We start from the raw sequence: 24,002 nt of genomic DNA, 5'->3' as shown, positions 1-24,002 counted from the left end.
TTTCCAAAGGCTAGCTACACATATCATTCCTTTTTTTTCTGGATAATAAGTTTGCAATGTGATTTCCTTGACAGAAGGACTTTTCATAAAGCATCGGGGGCTACTGATTTCCATTCCTCTTCTCTTTTCCCATAATGGTACGTTTGCATATAGAAATAGCTCTTTTTAGTAGAAAAAATGCTCAATAATCTATATATGACATGTCAGGACACTTTGCAGGAACATCTTAAAGAGGTATATGTGCAACACCTGTATAAATCTTCATTTTTCTTTCAAGGAATGCAATGGTACTTGACTCATATCTTTGTATTGATGAAGTTTCACTCTTTAGATTTTGTTGGGATAAAATTTCCTGTGTAAATAGCGGATTTAAAACTTTCTCTTGATGAGTTAGTTTCAACATTGTTCTATTCTTACTTATTTATTTCTCCCTGTAGGTTGGAAATAAAAGATAACCTGTGGCAATCATAAACCCTTTATTCCTTTTCATTGATGAAACCAAGTTTGCATACATTTGTCTTTTCGTTTTCGACAGTAAATAGAGGCATTCAGGTATTCGTTTGTCAGCTTCATTCCATGAAGTAACGATTGATGGTTTTCTTTTTTCCGCTTAATTATTCTGCTTACTCAGAACTTAAAAATTTTTAAAAACATACATTTCACAATGTTTTTGACTTATAGAATAGGAATATTTGGCTATGGAAAGCACAAAAACATATCCTTAAATTCACAGCTTTCTTACATGCAACATTTTGAAAGAAGAATAAATTCGAAAGTAGCAAGTGATATTTCTAATTTCAAACAATATTGCCAATTTTTTTTATTCCAAAACAATTGATTTTTAAAAATTCTTAATTAAAGTCATTCAACAAAATAAATAAATACCCCTTGAAGTTTTCACTGTACATCTGGATTATTCAGTGAAGTAACTTAGAATATTATTCTTATATAACTTGCACCAATTGTGCATAACCAAATATGTATCTCAATAGACTATATTTTATATATGTATCAGAGATAATGCCTCAAATACCAGAGAACAAATTTGTGATATAACTGAGTAGCTACACTCTTTCAGTTACCTTTTAAAGCTTTTAATTCATTGAGAATCACCTTATCAAGGAACTTATAAAAACAAAATGTATATGGCCATATTATAAAATCTGATAATGAAATGATGAATTGGTTGAAGAAACTACAAACACTATTTCAAGCAGATTCTTTGCTTTCTGAAAAGGACCTTCTATTAACATATAACGAATACTAATCACAAGTACATAGAATGTATAAATTAGTATACATACATACTAACTGGTTGATAACTAATTTCAGTAAAGCATCTTAACCAAGATTCTATAATAATCAATTACAAATTAACCTACTAGATGCAAACGCTCTCTCTCACAGGGGGTGGGGGGGAGTCACACATGTGCAAACATAAATGAGATTTGTTACAGAAAACTACTCTCAAGGTGAATGTTTATGATAATAATTCAGTACTTGCAATAGTAGGCATATCTAAAATCAATTTAATTTCTTTCAGAAATTGTTTTACAAATAAAAAGAATGCAAGCAATTTTTTGTAAAACCACAAAATAAAATTTGTTGAGAACTTCTGTAATGTATTAATAACTTGGGAAAAGAAAAAAACTTAGTAGTTTTCCAATGCAGGTTTGAAAATCTACATCATACTTATGCATCTATCTTCTAAAATGATACTTTCTCAATTTTTCTACAAATTTGTAATTTTAAACTAATTATTGCTTTATAATAGCAATATTGTTAGTAAAAATAAAAATTATTTGCCTTTGAAACTTCAAACTTTATATATACATCAAATTTCAAATTTTGCAAGAAAAATATAGGTGATACAACCCAAAGAATTCTTGGTTGATACAACAACCCAAAAATATTTCTTTTTATACATATGGACTATTATTTCAGAAACTATATACAGAAGAATATTATTTCCATCCATATAAAATAGTCCCTTTTAAAACATACATAACCCAATTTAATTTTGGTTATAATAAAGTGATATAATAATACTTTAATCACTGACTATATATATTCTAATAGATTAAAAATATTATAATTTAAGTTTTAATACACTGAATTATGTTCATAATATTTAATTGAAAAGTGTTGCAATATATATTAAAAGTATTACACCATGATTTATATATAATGATTAAAATGTTGTTTCTGGTAATAACATGCATTAAAGAAAATCTGTAACTACATTAAATTTATTTACAATAGACTGCTTTGCAAAAAAATTTCCCGTATTGCAAGGCTTACAATAACGGAATTTATAAAATGTGGCATTTTCTGACTGAATTATACATGAAATTGAAATTTTCATCTTAGAAAATTTTAGAAATATAATTAAGAAAAAAGTACAATATTGCTAGAAATATTCAAAATAAAGTATTTTTTAAGTCTTTTCACTTAAAGTATATTTTTAAAAAAATATGGAGGAAAAAAATGACTCTGAAATATATAATGAGAAAATCTAGGTACAAATTAAAACTAGCACAACAACAACAACAAAAAAAAAAAAAAATTAAGAAATAACAGTTTGAAAAATATGGTACAAAGAAAAAAAAAAGTAATCAAGATTCTTTCATTACTGATGGAAAATTTGTTTATTGCATTTAAATACATAAAAACAATAACAAAAAAAAATGTAAGTATGTAAGAATGAGAAATTCAAAATGGGTACTTTCCATGAAAAAGATTATTAACATAAAATGAAAATTTTTAAACAATTCAGTCTAATCAACAAAAAACATATTCACAGGTATACCATTTAAGTAGCTTCCGTTTAAAAACCGAATAGCTCTTTCTGCCTCTCTATAACTCCGAAAAGTGACACGGATATCCCATGCTGGTTTACCACGATCGATTCTTCGAATTATTTTATCATGGTTAACATCAAACCCTCGAAGAAAATCTGCAAGTTCTGGGCCTTCAACAATAGGATCCACATTGCTGATTTGCACTACAGCTTCATCTCTGTCAGCTAATAAACAGGGATCAGACATGTATCTGTCACGGTTGTAAGGAGATTGAGATCGAGAATGCCGATTGCTTGAACGTCTGGCAGGAGATGGACTTCTAGGATAATTTTTATATGAAAAATCATCTCGTCTTCTTTCATTAATTTTACCTTTATATTTGGGATCAGATTTACTGTTTCTACCAGCATCACTTTCACTTCTTACCTTGAATGAATCAAAAACGTCAGGGGACTTCTTCCCATCTCTTTTTTGTATATTTCTATCTGACGAGACTTTACTACAGCTTTCTGACCTCTTCTCCTTAAAATTGTCATTTTTGTTAGAAGTGGTTTTGATTTCTTGAACAGATGGCCTTTCTGGGGATAACTTGGTAAGCTTTTTCTTGAATTCAGGCTTTAGAGATCTATCAAATGCCTCACTTAATTCACTTTTCTTTGGCATTGGCTGTTTTGTTTTCATTTCAAATTTCACAGGATTTCTGTTTGACTCAAAATCTTCCACTTTTATAGTAAGTCTGCTACCAATAAAGTCCTCAGAATTTATCTGTTTAGGAGAGCTGAATAAATCATCTCTCCCTCTAATATCTAAAGAAGAGTTGGATAAAGGCCACTTTTCACTTTGAAATGGACTGGAATCTCGATGTTGTCTCCGTTGCAAATGAAATGAATTATCTGGTTCATACTGCATATTACCTTGAATTGCTGTGGGTTCTCTAGATTGATTACCATATTCAAACACTTGAACATCAGGTCTATTTAAAGTAGTTTCAGGACCAATCAACATTCTTCTGTAATTATTATCTGGCAAAGGGAAGTTCACAGGTGAGTTTCGGCTATTTGGAGACTGCCACAAATAGGGCATTTTATCTGGTACATTTGAAGTAGGAAGTTCTTCAACGAAACGTATTGCTCTTTGAGTACTTAAAATTTTTTCCATTTCATCAAACAATATTTGCTTCACACAGATGATTTTTCCATCGAGATTTGTTCCATGGCATTTTAAGGCAGCATCAAAGTCTTGAACTCTATTGAATTCTGCATATGCTCGACAGTTTGGCCGTCCTTTGTCATTTAAAGTGACATGAATAGCATCAGGTGTGGGCCCAGCACTCTTGAAGAAATTTCTAATTCTAATTGGTGTTATATCCTGAGGTAAACCAGTTAATAGTGTACAAAGAGGTCGCCTTTGGGAAGGCAGACTAATATCTGATGTAGGATTACTTTGTGGAACAACAGATGGGATCAAAATCTTGGATTGACTCAAAAGATCACCTCGTCTCTTTTTCAATTTAAGCATTGATTTTTTACAACTAGCCATCATATGTATAAATCTCCGACCAATATTCTTTCCATTCATTTTTAAAGCGTCTTGATAATCTTGCACATTACCAAAACCAACATAACCTATTCCAGTTGCTATTTCGTTTTCATGTTCAATATATATATCAACAATATCTAGACCTTGGAAAAACTGTATTATATCATCATAAGTAACGCTATAAGGTAATCCTTTTAATCTATAATAATAAAAATTAGTTTGTGGTGTATCAATCGGTCCTTTAGAAGGCCATTCTGGTAAAAAATAACGGTGCACAACATGACTAGGACATTCACTAACTGTGATTAATCGACCATTGTAAACATATGTTGCATGATGTAGAATATGATTAAAATCTTCTCGAATTGTCAATTTTATAAAAGCTGTACCAGTTTTTAAACCAAGATCATCTATCTCCCATTTGATATTACTTACAGGTACAAATGTACCTTTCAGCATTTGTTGAACTTCCTTGAAATTCCATTTAGGATCTAAACCAGATACTGTAATAAAAAATCCTGGACAAAGTATAGCTACATCCACTGGAGGATCGGATAATGGTGGTGGCATTGCTGGCACAGGTGCAGGTGGAGGAAGATTTGATACAGGAACAGCAGGAGGTACAACTGGCATTTGCATTGGTGGTGGTACATTCATTGATGGTAGAGCTGTCATGTGTAGAGGAGGAGGTGGCACAGATGTATTGGGAACAATAGGTGGTAATGGATTTAGAAATTGTTCATTGTTCACACTCATATTCTGAGACTTAATATAATCAATATTAGGTGGTGGAAATGAGTTTGTTGGAAGAGTGTCTTTATTAATATTTACATTTGCTACTAAATATGGATGGATGCTGTCTTGTAATCTTCCTTCAGGAACAAGATTGGTGTAAGAACTTGGAGTAGAATATGAAACATCTGCAGTGTTGGGCATACTGTGGAAAGAATCATGTTTCTTTATAGCATCAAGGCCTGTTTTTAGAACTTCAGTAATTCTTTTTTCTAGTTGTGCTTGTTCTTCTTTTAATAAATCTTTCTTAATCCAATCAGAAGCATTTGTAAATTCTCTAGAAGTATTTCCTCTTTTAAAATATTCATCATGCCTTGAAATTCGCTCTTTTTGGTATGAATTTCGATCACCACTATTTTCAAATTCATAAAATGAATATTTGTATCCAGGGAATTCCTTTCTATGAGGAGAAATCGATCTACTTCTACGATGAGAAGCAAGTTTTGGTAAAGGTGAAATTGATCTTCGAGAGAGCGGAGATCTTGATCTTTCAGAAGCATGAATATAAGGTGATCTGGATCTTTTTCTGGGCGATCTTGATCTGATTCTTGGGGATCGACTTCTTAGTCTGGGTGACTTGGATCTCATTCTTGGTGACCTGGATCTAAATCTTGGAGATCTGAATCTAAATCTTGGAGACCTGGATCTTCGTCTTGGTGATCTTCTGGAATGAACAGAAAGTCCTCTTTCAGGATAGTAGGTACTTCTGCTTCTCATCGGAGAATTAGATCCATAGTGCTTAATGTTATCAGCACTTCGTTCACGCACATGTAGAGGACTTCTTCTTCTTAATCTTTCATGAGGGGATAACCTATTAGGTTCCTCAAGATATTCTTTTGTTATTCTGTCAATTTCATGCTGCATTTCCATATAGCTACTTAAATATAACTTGACTCGAGAACCCATCAATTTACTGCCATCTTTTCGCATGGCAAGACGAGCATCTTCGTCAGATTCAAAAGCTATAAAAGCATCCCCCTTTTCACCACCAACAATATGCACACCGCCATTTGGTATGCGGAGACCTCCAAAGAATTGACGAATATCTCCAGATTTAGCAGACAAGGGTAGATTTTGAAGACGAATAATAATAGACATTTTCTCCAAAGTTAGTTAAATAACCTAATAAGAAATAAAATACAATGTTATTTGTCACACACATATGGTAAAAGCAATCTATTTAAAAGCTAATAATTATCAATTGGGGGGGGGGAACCACGAAATATAAAATACAGAAAAATAATATAAAGCTTTAAATCTCCAAAAAATATTTATTCAAATCTTTCAGCATATAGAGATGATGGATAAGCGTTCGCATTTGTCATATTAAAACTACTAATCATCAGCTGTTAGGAATAAATAAAATTAATGATACAGAGAGAATCGGCTAAAGTTTAAATATTTATAATGAAAAAAAAAAAATACTATTCCCCATCTTGCAACTGTATGTTTCTTACAAAATAACATAAAGAAAGAAGAAAGCTCCATCTCAATAGCATCTTATCCATAACTTCTTCTAAATAAGCTTGCCTCTTTAGAACTTCATCTGGAATTCTAATTACTTATACCATACAATGAAACCTGAGGAATACTACTTATCTTCATTCGAAAATGAAGCAACAAGTAATCAGCTCTTATTATGCCAATTCAAAACTGTATAAATTTACTTCGGTACCAATAATCAATCCTTCAATTGACAGTTGAAGTTTTTCACTCTAGCATCTTTTCAAACTATCAATATCTTCTAGTTGAGCTGTCCAAACCAAAGCAATAAATAAAGGGGGAAAAAACATGATTTTATTTTTCAATAATATATCATTACCAATGCAAGAAGGAATTAATAGGAAAGGTTTCTGCCATCTGTAGGATTAGGAAATTAGTCAATTAAACAGAATTAAATAGAATTCACATAAAAATTTTACAAAGCACTTACTTTTATATATATGTTTTATTAATGGCAAAGTAGCCAAATCTAGAAACTATTGCTACATGGCACTAAGATATTTACAATTTGTTAACATACGTATAATTATATCAGCTCTAAATCTAGCTTTAATGATGATCACTAGATGTTTTATAACAAAGTAGAACAAAATGAAAATTATTCTTAAACTGGTAACATCAACAATAATATTCACAACTGATTTTTAAAGCAACATTCAAATTGTAGCTATTTGATGAAATGCATTCCTTACAATCTGATAAAAAAATTCCTTCAACAACCTATTACGTTAAACATATCCCCTAAGTACAGATTTTGTGTTTTATTCCAATAACTTATAACATTACACAATAAAGGTAAAATTACCATATTTTCCCCCATCAACTAAATAAATTTTAAAGGCCAAGAACATATTTTGAGATTTTGAACAAAGAATTTAAAAATTACTTAAGGGTTAAAGTACAGATTAATTACTTTAAATGCAAATTATACTTATAACATAAAATTCTCTTCAAATTGAATTTGATAATCAGAAAAAATTAATGACGTAATTAAATATCCCAATCATTTTTATTCAAATTAAAACTAATGAGTAAAGCAATATTCACTTTGTTCAATATCATTGCCCAAGATAAAAAAAAAAAAAAAATGCCAATTCTAGCCAAATGTCTCAAGATCATAAATAAGATCAACATTTTAAAATCTATGAAAAGCTTATCTTTGATAATTATGTACAAGTGCTTTCTGTTTAATAATTTTTTATATCTTTGGAAATGTCCGAGATCAACATAAAAATTGAAAACAAATCAGATGTTGAAGAAATGTTTAAGCAACCAAGGTTCATATTCCTTCTGTAATCAGGGTCCAAAAAACTACATATCCATTTTGAACAAATGCTACACAAAAAATTAATATATTATTATTAATTAGAATTAGTTAGATTATAATTAATATAGAATTAGTTATTGATTATGATCTGCTATGAATTAACTGACATCCCATCTAACAGAAATTCTGATGAATATATGGTTAAGATAAAGACAACAAAGTCTTACACACATAAGATAGACTCAGAATCTAAATACTGATGCTCTCCATTCATTAATTATTGCTGGTCTAGAGCTATAAATATCAAACGTTAGAATTGTTTGTAAATTCACAAGTAAATTTCATTAACTGTGGTGAGAAAAAGTTAGCCAAAATTTTGAACATCTTTAATCATTGACATCTAAAATTGCATTTCCTGTTATAAATTTTAATTAATTTTCCTTGTAACTATCATTACAAATGTATATATCAATTTTTAGAAAACTCTAAAAGAAATGACATTAGTTCTATAATTTCATCATTCCAAACCATTCTCCTTACTGGTGAATAAGAAACAGATGAAAGCAAAGATCATCAGAAAGAACAGTTAGATACGATTTTCATCAAAAGTAGTTACCATTTTACAGACTGACTTTTAGTGATAACATTTTATGAAGACTTACTTGAAGAGTCAATGGAACTGTTTGGAACTGTCAATGGAACAGCTGAAAAACACTTAAACTTTTTGTTTGAGGGTGGTACAACTGCTGCAGCAGAATTTTTTAAAACCTTTGCTGATGGGTAGGTACAACTGCTTACCAATAACAAGTTGGGTTTCATATCCCAGTATGAACTTTTCTGCAATACTCTAAATTGCTTTGCCCATAAAATGTTTGATGATTTTTGTCCCATAAAATCTCTTTCCTATGTGTTGTACCCCAAAGGGTCAGGAGATTTCAGCCAGCAGATGTTATAAACAATGCAGATGGCAATGAATTCTGCTAGCATTGTTTTTGACTCTTTTTTTCTTCTTCAATAGAAGAATTCTGAGAATGTATTAAATGAGTAAGTATAATTTCATTCACAAGTCATCACTTGATCAAAAACGAATCGCTGTTTTATCTGTTTCTTAAATTTGTAATATCATTTTCCCCATATCAATAATACTCATCTTTAATACTGCCATCAATATTGAAAATTTCATACATAATAAAGCTATAATATGATATTTACAGAGACATTAGAGACAAAAGACAAAGCCTTTTAGAAATAAAGCAGATAATTTTCAGTGCAATATTATGTTGGAAAGTAGTAGTTATAAACAAAATACTAACATATATTAATGTCTAAATGATTATTAACACAAGTATATTAATTTCTAAGTAAACCATATCCAATTTTACCTTCAATGAATAATATATTTTAACCCAAATTATTATTTGCATTTTAAGTACATTTTTGGATACAGATATAATTTTTTTATTACAATTCTGTTACCAATTATATACAAAACTCTAGAATGTAACACAAAATTGAAATTATCAGCAAAAAAAAAAATTAAGCATGCATTCTAAAGATCAATAATATCATGGGAAACAATACTGTTTATTTATATTACAAAAGTCTAAAATGTGATAAGCATAAAAATGTAATCAATTCTGTACACAATATATTAATATTAAAACATTTAATTAGGTTTTTACTCTATGGAACAGCAAAAGAATATAGTAAAAGAAAGAAAGAAGAATTGAACATATTTAAACAGATTAATACAAGAAACCAGAATTTTAAAATATATTTAAATCGCTAACTTTGTTAATCAAAAATTAATAGACTAGGAACATAAAAATAAAATGAAGTTTACAATACAGCATTCAAGCATTAAAAGAACTAAATTTATAATTTCAATAATATTTGAGAACTTTATTAAATTTCAAACAGCTTTCACATTCCAAAATAATCTCACTGCAGCATTTTATTAATATTATCTATACAAAGTATTAAAAAAATTTATATTATGTTTAATGTGCCAAATAACTGTACATTAGAAATTCTTATTATAATTTATTCAGAGTTGTAATATTTAATTTAGTAGTTTCTCCTCGTTAAGTAGTAAACTGGAGTCTTAAGAAAAAAAAAAAAAAATTATGATATAAAATCATATATGGGGTTCAAATGCAGCAAAACTGCAACCTGCCTACTACAGGAAGGACAGATAATAACAAAACTAGACTAAATCCCAGAAGTAATTTTCACCAAATGCCATAAAAAGAGAGGGCATCTTCAAATGTTTCTCAAAGGAAGCTAACATTTATGATAATGCGTTTTCCAAATTTAGTACCAAAAACTTAAAGGTTAACACATTTGATTCCATATGCCAATAAGCTGCAAAATATTTAAGATTTGCAAAGAATGATTAGACATTACCATTTATTACAATTACAGCATTGAAAGCAGAACATTAAGAAATTAGGTAATGTTCTACATAAAGAAATCACACGAGTCTTAAATTAAAATTATGAAACTATAAATAAAATATCATACTGAAAATAATTACAAAATCATTCTGATTATTCAAATTATTCTAACAGTCTCAGATTTATATAAAATTATTATACAAGGGAAAAAATATTTATTTCACAATTCTACTTTTAACACCATCAGAAGTTTCATGATCTGAAACATCAAGATTATTTCTAATATAGACCATATAAAACATAGGTTAAGTTTTTCTTAACCTAAACTTATATTTCCTTTCTTCTTGAAACAGAGATATGCATGTACAGAATATAAAATTAACACAAAAATCAAATTCCTATTATATTCATAATTGAATATAATAACAGTTACATTATACATCCCATATATTAAAATGATAAACATTTACTTAATTGGTGATGAGAAAAAACTCTACAAGATTTAACACCATAAGAATTAATTCGTAAATACTAAATAATTAACTCCTTATAAATCTTACATTAAGTAAATAATAAACAAAATATTTCTTCCTTTGAGTTCAGCAAAATCATAATGACATTTACTGTTTATAATAGCAAGAACAGTATGATATTTAATACTTTTAATAATTAAATGCACTAAACAGTTACATTTAATCTGAATTACAGACTTAAGAACAAACATTTACTCTCTTAGATTTCAGGAAAAACTTGAAATTATAGAAACAAATTAATAATAACTTTTACAAAACTTAAGTTGCATCGAAGTAATCAAAATCAATTCAAATAGTTATTAAGATTTTCTTAAATGCCTGAATTTTTTTTATTTTGTATTTTTTAAGTTATTATTTTTTTCTAAGTTATAGTAGAATCGGTTATTATGGTTTTCACAATTTTTATATAAAGCACTCACTGCTTTTGATATTTCAACCTTTTCAGATGCAAACTAAATTGATTCAGGCACCATCCTTAGATAGTTTTACAAAACCAAATTCAAAATTAAGATCTATTTTTTTAACTCAATTTTTTAAAAGGAATAATACTCTTATTTTTTTACATCAAATTGTGTGAACTACGGAGACATATTTCTACCCGTCCTCAAAAAATAAACCAAAAATGTGAAAATTTCTATCAAAACACCATTGGAAATTTCTTCCAAAATCAGACAAACCAATCAAGAAAATGCAAAGAAAAAAAAAGTCTTCCAATTACCAGATTAAACAGTAACTACTAAAGATTTAATAATTAGAATACAATGGTCACTAAATGCATTTCCTTGAGTAATACAATATTTTAAAATACAATTGTTCTCCCTTGTAATTATATTTTGCTTCTCATTCTGGCAGTTATCAAAATGTTGCACAGAAGCCATTTTTGCTTTTAATATAACCTTCATCCCTTTCATATCTGCATCTTGATGAATAACAGCTATAATTAAAATTGGAAAATATACAAGAGAGATTTATTTGTGTTTAGAAATTTCAGTTAAAATGCCTTTTCGCATCTCCAGACCAACATATCTACTTTGATTTTACAATCCCAGAATCATTTTACGAAAGAATTTTGAGACTGAAGAGATAAGGGATAAAAAAATGCACTTCATGCAGGTATTAAAAAAAAAAAACCTTCATTTCCCTTCTCCTTAATTATTGCTTGAATTTTTCTACTAATATAATAGAAAGAGCAATGTATTATTAACATTAATTTATAACAATCCACTTAAAATTATTCCCAATTAAAATCATGATTGATGAAATGTACATTACTAATTTGTTATCTGGATATTCTAAAGCTATATATATCAAAGCCAGATTAAAGAAAATTTAAAGATCTTTATTAGTTTCAAATCATTATTCCAGCAAATTTAAACAAGTAGTTGGATTCAGCATAAAGATTAAATCACTTTGAGATAAATAATAATAATTCCTAATTAATAATAATTCTTAATATTCTTTATGAACTGTTAAAATGAAAACTTGTATAACCAGAAATGTATATTTAAATTAAGTGATTAAAATAAAAATGAATGTATCAACCTATAATTTAGTAATTTTCACCAATTCAAAGTCAAAGAAAGATTTTTCTGAAGTTAAAACAAATAGTCTTTTAGACACAAAACTATTTTTGTAAAATATCTCATTAATAATTTCAAAACAGGATTGATAAAGAAACTTTTTTTTTTGACAAGAATCTTCACTGTCAATTGCAGTACATTTAGAAGTTTTCTTTTACATATTTCACTATCCTAATTTTATTGATTTGCAATAAATAGTAAGTTTAGTTAGAAATTTAAATGAAATATTCAGTTTTAAAAAGCCAAAATGTTAATACTGCAATAAATAAAGAACAAAAATACAAAACTTTATACAAAAATAATGCCATCATCAAATTATTTTTACACATCCTTTATTTTCATGCCATCTGTAATTCAAATGTAAATTGATGATCATATACATTTTCAAGCAAAGTCAGCAATTTGTAAATTTTATTTTTTCAAATACTAATTAGTAAATAAACTAATAATAAATTCAAAAAATGTTATAAAATTATTAAAAAAAAATAGTAAATTTTGTTCTTTACTTGAAAAAATTCTCTAGATAACATCATATTTTAACTAAAAAAAAAAAAATCGCAAAAAAAAAAAGAAAAAAAAAATTCCTTGTCGTTTGGTTTTTTTTTTTTTTTTTTTTTTTTTGGTACAAAGATTTGATTACAATTTCAATTGAAAATAAATTGTAGCAATTTAAAAGTTATAAAAACATAGGTAAAGTACAATAAAAGTGTTTTTTTTTTTTTTTTTTTAAAGAAAGAATTTTTAACATGTTTACATACACCACAACATCTCTGCCATCTTTTTTTCACATTAACACTAACATTAAAAAGTTCATAAATAAAAATAAAACTTTTTTTTATTTGAAAAACATTTTAACCAAGGCATTAAATAAATAAATATATATATATATATATAAATAAATAAAAAATATTCAAAGAAATAATTTGTGTATCCATATAAAATATAACAAACCGAGCTATCTCCAACTTTTTAATAGATCATTACTCCAGCTTACTCAAGATTAGATTTTTGCTCCAACTAGGAAATCTTAGTCTTGAAACCTAAAATTATCAGATACCTAAAAATTGATTAATATACAATTAATATTGCATGAATGCAACTCATAAAAAAAATCAATAATTCAATATGTTGGCATTTCTGTAACATTAATAGAATGTGTAGAAAAAAATGATACTTTTTGATTAGTTACTAAGATAATTTAATTTGCCCAATTTAACAACTTCAAATGCAAAGTTAATGAAAAATCACACCCATTCTAATATTTCATTATACTTTTTAGTAATGTTGGAAATAAACACTTTTGAAATTAGGAAACAGCTTTTATTCAAGTTTCAAAAGAGCATTACAGCTATTATTATAATTAGTGTGATGCTACTCTCTTTTTTTTCGGAATTTTCTAGGATTTTTTTTCAGTGATTTTCGCATATTAAAATTTTATATACTATTTCATGTCAATGAATATCCATTTGATTGGATTAATACTTTAATTGGATTATGTGAATTGGTAACATTTCTGAAAATATTGTTTCTTAAGTTTTAAAAATTTCAGACAAAATTTATCATCCTCTTTCTACAACTGATTGCAGCATTATAAATAACATCTAAACATATATGCATCTTAAATCCTTTTATAAGTTATTACAAGATTTTTCTTTTTTTGATTTCCTATTTAGATATAAAATTTAAAAAATATTTATGGACGAAATAATGCATTTGTTATTGCTCAAATTTGTATGCATTGTTAGAAATGAAGTTGTATGAAAAATATGTGATTCATAATGATATTATAAACAAACATTTGTACCAATTCAATAAATAAAATAATTATTACTTTGCAAACCCAATAATATAAAAAGATATTTGGAAAATATTTCATTATATTATGTAGTATAGATGAGCTGAAGATGTACCTTGAACATTGTCTTATCTTTTATGACATTTTAATTTTGTTTTAAAAATATCAATAACCTAATAAAAAAATCAATTATTAAAAAAAATTACAAATTAATTTTGTTGCATACATTCATGAAGAAACAAAACTACTTCAAAGATATTCTGTTAAAACAACGCTAAATAACTATAAAAAAATAATTCATTTATAGATTTATAACTTTTTTATCATGTCTAATTGGAATGATTTACAAAGGTTATTAATTTAACACATTATCATGTTTAAATTGATCATTTTTTAAAATAATTTCATATTATAACTATTTCAAATTGAGTCGCATGAATTGGTTGACTAAATGGCAAAACTAGGAAATTGAAGTAAAGAACTAACAATCAAATATTTATCTATAGAAATACATAAATATTAATAATTTTATTTTAATATCTAATATACTATGTTTATATTTGCATAATTAAATGTGATGATTTACCGATTGGTCTCTGATAGGATTCTCAAGATATGTACTAAGAGTTCCCCACATAGTTTCAGTAGTAAAAATTGCTTACTAATAAATTTTATGCATTTAATTAAAAAATATACTACATTTAGTATAATTATTTCATTTTCTGTTCAAACGAAACAATCAATTTTCTAATCTGCTTCGCAAGCTCCTGCTACTTGCTCCTTTACAGATTTAATTGTTGCCATACGACATAACTTGTTTTCGATTTTTCCGCCCTATTTATTTGTGTATATAAAATTGACATCTAGTGAAAACTTAATCGTTACTATTCTTCAAAAATTCAGAGCAGTTCGAAGATTTTAATAAGCACTTAAGGTCTTTTTAAAAATTCTTATAGCTTGGAGATACTTGGAAATATCAAATTCAAAGTTCTTATTTTTATACTTTCTGATATTTGAATAGATATTTAACATTGCATATTCATTTTGTTATATTACGGCCACATATCCAGAAAAATTTATAAAGCTATATTCTCTAAATTTTGTCATTTATGACCATTCCATGCTCCACCATTAGAATGGTAATCGCTAAAATGAAAAAAAAAAAAAAAAAAAAGTCAGAATTGATACAGTTTGCTCAAGTAGAGATGTATAATCCACGATTTTTTGAATAACAAATAATATTGCTATTGTTATTTTTAAATATGCGTTCCAAATATCTGTTATTTCAATCATATTATTAATTAAAAATTATTACTTAATATAAAATATAAAATTTATTAATTGTAATTAATACTTAATTTACTAATTTAAGGAACGTGTGATTGAATTTATTTATCTGTTTCAGCTTACTTCTAAATTTTTTTTCTTCTCAAAACTATTTATTTAATTTATTTATTAGAGTGAACCATTTCTGGAAAAGGTGAGTTAAAAATATGTGTCATTTCTTTACACATTCTATATTCTACCAATAGATGGCGCCAGCAGTAAACAGAGTACATGTAATCAGTCAATCATGTCACGAGCAATTAAAAATGATCTATATGGAATAGTGCATCATCAAATACGAATATTGGTCACTCCCGTAAAGTGGAGCGGTGACTTCGCACTTTCCAGTGAAGCCTCGCACTTTCCGGTGAAATCACCGCTCCGATAAATTTCAGTGATATGCAATTCAATGATACGATACGATACTTCACTTTTCAATCCAATCACAGATTTCTTTCGAGAGCTTCCATTGGACAGATCGTATCGATCGTTACTTTCCAGTGAAGTCACCGCTCCGGCAAATTTCAGTGATATCGTATCGATTGTTACTTTCTATCGTGATCCAAAACCTGTAATCGAAATATCATCAGTAAGATCGTATCAAGGATTTGAATCACACCCCTCTTTGAAAAGTATTGATCACTTGTATTTGTGACTTTTTGATATTGGTTACGTAATAACCGCTCTTAAAATATTCGTCATCCCTAGCAAGTACCTTTATTGAATAGCATTATAAAATTTGAGAAAACAGTGACCTAAAATATTGTTTTACAAAATTGAAAAAGAGTAAAAGGCAAGACATTTTTTTTACATTTTATTTTGAACTCTAATATCGTACAATATTATTCCCAATATTTAGAAAACATAAATTCCTATGGTGTTGTACAATGGTATTTAAAATCTAATAAATATTTACAAAATTAAATCTAATAAAACTATGAAGAAAATTACAGTTTTTCTCTCTTTACACAATCCCTAAAATATTCTTCAATCAGTAATATTTGTGATTCGTCATTTATATTACCGATTTCCTTGTAATTAACCCTTTGCTGTGCACCCAGGACGTTCTGTTTAACTCTGCAGGGGTTTAGAGACAAGATTTCGAATGACGACTTTATATTCGATAGTGAATTCTGCTATGATGTACTTTCCTTCCCCAATATTTTAGTAAGGTCTCAGATTGTCCATTGTATTTGACTTAAATATAATTTGAGTTCTTACTAAAATTTGTTATTAAAATAAATTATGAAATTAGATTCAAAATTAACTGCTTTTTAAAACAGATAGTATAAAGAAAATTATTACTTTTTCGCAATTATTTATCATCCTTTGAATTATTTGATGGGCATGAAAATTTTATCTTAAGAAAACGTGAAGCAGAGTTTTTCATAAAATGTAGTTCATGTTCATCATAAATTCATTGTAGCGCTTGGCAAAATAATTTTGGCTTGTTCTATCTGTATACCATCTAATAATGAAAGAGAATGCATGTTTGCAAATATATATATGTGTGTGTGTGTGTGTGTGTGTGTGTGTGTGTGTGTGTGTGTGTGTGTGTGAGTTGTCTCTATTAACACAAAATGCTTAAAAGTATTGTGACGGTTCTTCACAATATTGACCGGTATTTAGAATGTCGAAAAACATCTTGGTAATATCGTACAATATCTTGTGTTAATAGAAGGAGCTTTACAAGGCATTCTATTAAGCTTAGTTAGACCTACCAAATCTGATCAAGATATAATTTGGAGAGTAAGATGTTCAATATGAGACGTTTTTTTAAAATCTTAATTAAAATAATATTAAGGAAAATTAATTAAATATTATTAAATAATATTATTTTCACCTTAAAATAATTATAATGATCAACAGCCATTAATTTCAGCGATTGGCGGTTAGTATATAAATATAATAAAAGTTATGAAGGAGAATTTTCACAAAGAAAAATTTTTGTAATTTGTTATTTCATTAAAATCAGTTAGTGTAGCTTTAAATAAATAAGTAAATTACAAAATCTAAAATTTTATAACGTTTTTTTTTTTTTTTTTTTTTTTTTTTGAAAATCGAGAGGAAGAATCAAAATCTGGATATGAACAAACAACCAGAGGTGGCGGCAAAGTTTTACAGATGGAAGGGACAAAACAAATCCGACAAGAGAGGGGCAAACCTGATTTCTCTAATTTAGTTTCAAAATAATTCATAATAATTAATTCTCCATTTAATAATAATAATTAAGTATTAATTAGTTCAGCAAATTTCTTCATTCTCCTAAGTTTCTTTTTTTATTCAGATTCTGTCTCCAATTTTTCTCCGATTGTTAAATATTTAGTTGCAAATTTGTGAGGAAAAAAAAGTTTCTTTTACAAACTACCAAAAGATTGTCAGTATTTGAGTTTATGTTTTATTAGATGCTTGAGATTTAATTACGATGATATCTATTGTTTGCCAACGGATTCTATAACAAAAGATGGATTTAATTCTACAAAAGGGGGGGGGGTAAGAGGAAAGATGAAAGGAGCAGATATTTACATTTAGCAATAAAGTTAATTCCGGAAATGCGCACAATCTTCCGCGTATCACCCCTTAGTGAGATAGAATCGTCGAAAAGTGGTCGTCCCAGGATATTGAAACGAATAGTAGTTCTAAAAAAATATGGTTGTATTTCATTGTAGATTTTAGCATATAAATCGAACCACATATTATAGCTATAAATTACCTAAATTTGTTATAGTATGAACATGAAAATATTTAATCGGACTTTAACGAGGATTACATTGTTAACTATTCTAAATTTGGCTCGAGTTTGACAAAATTCTTAACACTGTTTTTTTAATACTTGTAAAATATTTCAATTACAACAGAAATAAATTAATCGAATACTAAATTATAAATGCATAGTATTGTCTAAAGATAACAAATGTAAATAATACTTTATAAAATAAAATAAATATATCGCAAAACTCATAAAAATTTTTCTGGAATTGTTGATTTTCATTGAAATTGAACAATGCTTCCTCAATTTATAACTACACGAAAAGAATTAATGCATAAGACACTGTCGACGTAAAAGAAAACACGAAAAAATAATTCTTTGTTTATTCTTATAAACTCCATCAATTAAGAAAGAAAAAAATATATATGTTTGAAAGTATTAGCCTGAAAAATATTACAGCTTCTATCGTCTTCCAGAGGAGAACTTTTGGTGAAATAATTTCCCACGAACTCTTTCTTTTCTTCATAGTCACTTATAAGAGCTATTTGATTTTGTTGTACTAATTAGGTATGTTACACACTTGTATATCCTTTGAGTAAGATGTATCTTTAATATATCCCCTTGCCCTCCCCCTTTAAAGCCGCTTCTGCAAACAATTGAAGTTATCCAGCCATTTCAGACAACACATATAAGAAATGAATAATAGATTGTTACAACATATTGTAAATAAAAAATTTGAAATATAATTACTACAAGATTATTAAACTTTGAATAAAGAACACACTTTTTGAAATATTGTACAGCGTATTTCAATACAGATATCGAATATTATTTCCATAGCGTTGTGCAAATTATTCATATTTGGCTTTTAACACAAATTTATTCCAATTATTTTTTGGAATAAAATCTGAGCAAACCGAATTTTTAAACAAATATCTTTGTGCCTAAATTATACGATTACAGTGCGTATATATATAATTTTACTATAATTTACTATAACAGTTGGACAATGCTTTAATATGATATAAGCTATTTTTCAGAATAGCGAATATTATAGCTCAGAATTTTATCTAAGAAATTTTACAATATTGTGATATTGCTGGAGGGAGCAAGGAGATGTATAGCTCATCTTTCCAAATTTTTATCAGCTATTTGAAATGACTGTTTAACAAATGACTGGGACGGAAAGGCTTGGGGCATGCGAAAGGGAAGGGCTTGCCATATATTCTTGCAAAATATTCACCAAAGGATAGAAAAGAAACTGGCACAAACTCTTTTTCTAAAAAATGGCATGGTATGGAGTGCCACCACTCCATTAGTACGCCGTGGACTGAACAAGAATGTTTGGTTTGAGATTGGTTTAATGATCTCGCAGATAGTTCTAGATAGAGCTTTGTGGGATTGCAGAATAACTACATCATAAATTACAAATGGAACTTACTCTTTAGATATCCCATATAGACCATAAAGCTAAAAAAATTCTCGTCTAGGGAAAAACGTGTCCTTTGATATATAATACACCTATTACAGAATATAAAACACCAGATTACAAGTTTTCGAATCTCGATTGCTAGAAATGACATCATAGTTATCAGTGGCAGATTTCGATAATTTGCGACTCTTATGAGACTTATTTAAACGTATTTTTTTTACTCCTAAATTTGGAGACTCCTCTTTTAAACCAGCGAGAGTGGCTCCACAAAACTTTTTAGCATACTCTCTAATAAAGGTATTATAATAGAGAATACCTTGCATGGCACCAGCTTACAATAGTTACGAAATATTAATGTAAATTTAGCATTTACTGAATCTATCGTGTTCTTGGAAATCTATCATGTTATCGTCTATCTTGGCGATTAATCCCTGGCGTGAAGTTAGTTGTATCCAAAAATCAAATTTGTGTTTTAGACACGATTTTCCCACCCGATTAAAACAAAAAATTTGACCCAAAATTACAATTGTAGTCACATAATACCGTTCCAAATTTAATATTGACGTCACCATGCAATGAAAATTGGGCTTCATCTATCCACATGATGTTCAGTAACCATTGTGGGTCACGTTCCATTTGTGCAAGCACCCATGTTGCAAAGGCTTGTCTTTTCTCGCAATCTGCTGGCAACAACTGGTGAAATACCTCTATCTTGTACGGATGCAGTTTCAAGATTTCGTGCAGAATGCATCGGATCGACCTTCCCGGAATTCCTGTTATTTTACCTGCTTCACGTGCACTGGAATTCCCCGTTGAAGTCTCGGCTGCCACATTTCTAATAACCCTTTGGACAACAGAGAAGCGAGCAGTGCTGATGGACGGTCTGCCACTTCGTGGACGATCCTCTAATCTTCCCGTTTCCTCAAAACGGCGAACTAAATTCAATATCCCATTCAATGAAATTGGGTTTTTCTTCGCCTTACTCCCTTTTACCGTCCGTAACTGTCGCAATGCTTTAGTCACGGATTCACTGTTCTTATAGAAGAGTTTAACCACTAATGCTCGATCCGGTAGCGATAGCATGCTACTGGCATCGAATGACAGATCCATTTCCAGCCTTGTGTTTTATAGTTATACTGATTTGCATAAACAGTCTCGGTATGACGAGTGAGCGCCATCTATCGGTCATTTTCAAATACATTTTTTTAATGGAAATAACAAAATCCAAAGGCTCTCTGAACATATTCCCGCATACCGCAACTTTTTTCGAGCATTACTTTTTTTTATTATGATTTTTTGAAGTTTGCCCGAATTTATGCCGCACCCATTATTTAACTAACTCATTGCGTTTTTGAGCTATAGGTTTATATGATTTTGAAAGAACAGACCGACAGACGATCAACCACTCATTGGATTTAACTCAAAATTTGATAGATGTCTTCACTATGAATGTTAATTCTGTTTGCTGAATTTTATCCATATAGCTTTCTTCATTTTGTAATAATGTTAATTTTTATTCGAACAGTCGGACAGACAGACTTCCTCTGCACAGATTTTGCTTAAAATTTGATAGAAATCAACAAATTTGGTGTAAAGACCTTATACCACATTTCATCCATATAGTTGAAGTGTTTTTGAATTATCTTTGTCCCAGACAGGCGGGTGTATATTTTCCAAAAATGTGTTTTTCGAACTCAGAGAGGTCTGAAATGAAAAGATTCGTCAAAATCCCGAGTTCGAACTTTTTGGCGATTATATTTTCTCTATACTACATATACGAGAAAGTAAAACTGGTTGAATTAATTTCCCATTTCAGAATAATTTTATTTTAATCATTGTTGGTTGTTGTTATTTTTATTTTAATAATTTCGCGAAGATCTTTATTTATTTATTTGTTATGACATGTGCATTTTATTATTGAAATGAATTTAGTTTTGTTTAAATTTATTATTATAAAATACATTGCAATTCAGATATTTATTACTAGACACCTTTCGCTACCAGCTGGTACATCAAAGATATTGTTACTGTTTAATTTCAGCTAAATCGTTTAAATGTGTCTTCATTTTCATTATTCTATGAAATTGTCAGATATTACAGTGTTATTTTAATCACTTTACTTAAATTTTATTTATTTTGTATATGACCTTTCAAATGGAAGCAATCCCTTAAGATCATAGCTCTATTAAAAGCTTAAATGTCCAGTTCTTTTATCTTCTAAATTTCGCTATATTGCAATTTCCTTTTTTTTTTTTTTTGCTTTGGAAGCTACATATATATTAAATAGAACCCTTCTTCTTTAACTTTCAACAATTAATGAAAATCACGCGATTAAACATTTGATAAAACAATAAAAACGATTTGAATTTCAGGGTAAAAACGTAATCTATTTCTGGAAACCTGGCATTTTTTAAAAAAAAAAATTATATTAATATTATATTAGTGTAATTAAAAAGTCATTTTTTTTAAATTTTAATATGACGTTGCCATTATTTTAGAATTATAATATTTTCTGACGTTATGGCTGAAAAACTTCAAAATTTCGCTTTATTTTTAATTAATAAAAATTCTGTTCAAAATTTCACAAAAAAAATCAGCTAACTTTTTCTTTTCTTTTTTAATAAAAATGTATGTTTGTAATCGAATTGTTTTGGTATCGATAATAATACAAAACCCGGCAGAAATCCAAAAGTATAAATTTTTATTGAATACAATTCCCTGGTAAACTGTTCCCAAAAATCAAAAGAAACTTCATCTTTATTTTAAAAATGTTCTATCTTTATACTTCAAATGTAAATTTTTGTGTTATCAAAAGAAAGGATTAATTAACTAACAAAACCGACACACAATTTCATGAAGCATTGTAAGAATTTTTGTTTATTTCAATTTAATATTTTATTTTATTACTGTATATTATTCATCTGCATAAAACCACTCACAATCATGCACTAAAAGTCTGATGCACGTTAAATCAGTCATGGTCAAACGTACTCCTGCTGATATTGTGCGGAAGTTTGGAGAAAGGGTACCTGCTCAGGTATCGTCCTCATCATCAGAACGTGGTTCAAAATTACTAAGTCCCAAAATAGCCCTAGTGTTGCTTTGAAAAGGGACGTTAATATAACTCAACTGAACATGCACTAAAAGAGCCACATGTTACTCAGGTGCCAATTTCGATTCTATAATAAAAATATACAGACACATTTAATCAATATTGCTTTTGTTTACTTAATTTCATCTTCGTTTCCATTCATTATTTTTTTTTATACTTGGAAATTATATTTACAGTACCTCTATACTACTTAAAAGTTACTGTTTTTATACATAGTTATGGATCGCATTTGGTCGCAACATTAAAATATATGGCAAATTTTCTCTTTCTAATATAGTTTATATAATTTTTACTTTACATAGTTTATACAATATTCACTTTCTAGTATACAAGAATAGAGAAAGTATAATAATCGTTAAAAAAAATTAAATTTGAAATTTTAACGAATCTCCACGTTCTAAACCATCCTGAGTTCGAAAAACATATTCCGGAAAATGTCCATCTATCCGTGACAAAGATAATGCGAAAAACGCTTTGAGCTAGATGGTTGAAATTTCGTATATGGTCTTAAACGTGTAATTTAACGCAAACGTCATGTAAACGTGATAATCCAAAAATGCAATGACTTAAATGTATCGAAATTGATATGCGATTTTGTGACTACAAATGCAGTTTCGTGTTAAATCTTTGTTTCGATCGGTTGAGAAAAACAGAAATTTGATTTTCGAATATTTAACGGCGTATCAAGGATTAATTGCTAAAATTCTCGCCAAGAATGACATGATAGATTCAGTAAAAACGCTAAATTCACGCCAAAAAATATTTGATAACTATTGTACGCCAATTGGCATAACAACTTTATTTGAGAGCATGCGATAAAGTTTTGGAGAGACCACTCCTGCTGGTTTCAACTACTGAAGTAAAGAAAGATGGATTAAAATATTCAATATCTAAAGCTCTATCACTGAATTTTAATAAATTATTATTGCTTGTTATTTTACTTGTTTGAATTATTGAAAGATTACCTTGATACTTGCAGTGTGTTACTTTTTTAAATATTCTCCAAATTGAAATGGTTTAACAACAACAACAAAAAAAAGCTTCATTTCTTTTGCTGTTACTTGAACTTCGTAATAATAAACTGTTTTAATTGATTTTATGCACTTCACCACCTGGAAAATCTAATTCGATCATCTTAATCTTTCAATTATCTTCTTCTGAAAAGTGAAGAAGAAAGTAAGTAGAGCGTAAATGTGTAATGAAATCGACACTGAAG

The 24,002-nt window shown here is 28.4% G+C and overlaps 1 protein-coding gene across 3 annotated transcripts; it reads right to left on the bottom strand.

Moving 5' to 3' along the window:
- Positions 1–2,618: 2,618 nt before the first annotated feature.
- Positions 2,619–14,988, bottom strand: LOC129988308 (uncharacterized). Of its 3 annotated transcripts, none has more exons than XM_056096507.1 (3): positions 14,793–14,988; positions 13,363–13,468; positions 2,619–6,254 (listed from the first exon to the last, which is right to left on the bottom strand). In XM_056096507.1, exon 3 carries the CDS (start codon positions 6,228–6,230, stop codon positions 2,778–2,780), a length of 3,453 nt encoding a protein of 1,150 aa, XP_055952482.1. In that variant the 5' UTR covers positions 6,231–6,254; positions 13,363–13,468; positions 14,793–14,988; the 3' UTR covers positions 2,619–2,777. The 3 variants fall into 3 exon arrangements, with proteins under 3 accessions (XP_055952482.1, XP_055952483.1, XP_055952484.1); XM_056096508.1 differs by having other exon boundaries at positions 13,406–13,468; XM_056096509.1 differs by lacking the exon at positions 13,363–13,468.
- Between the last annotated feature and the right edge of the window lie 9,014 nt (positions 14,989–24,002).

Source organism: Argiope bruennichi, chromosome 10 (genome assembly GCF_947563725.1).
Source record: "Argiope bruennichi chromosome 10, qqArgBrue1.1, whole genome shotgun sequence".
NCBI classification, from domain to species: domain Eukaryota; kingdom Metazoa; phylum Arthropoda; class Arachnida; order Araneae; family Araneidae; genus Argiope; species Argiope bruennichi.
This window is presented reverse-complemented; position numbering and strand designations above follow the sequence as displayed.

Excerpts from the sequence above, each read along its gene's own strand:
- LOC129988308 (XM_056096507.1), bottom strand. The coding sequence starts at position 6,230 with ATGTCTATTATTATTCGTCTTCAAAATCTACCCTTGTCTGCTAAATCT.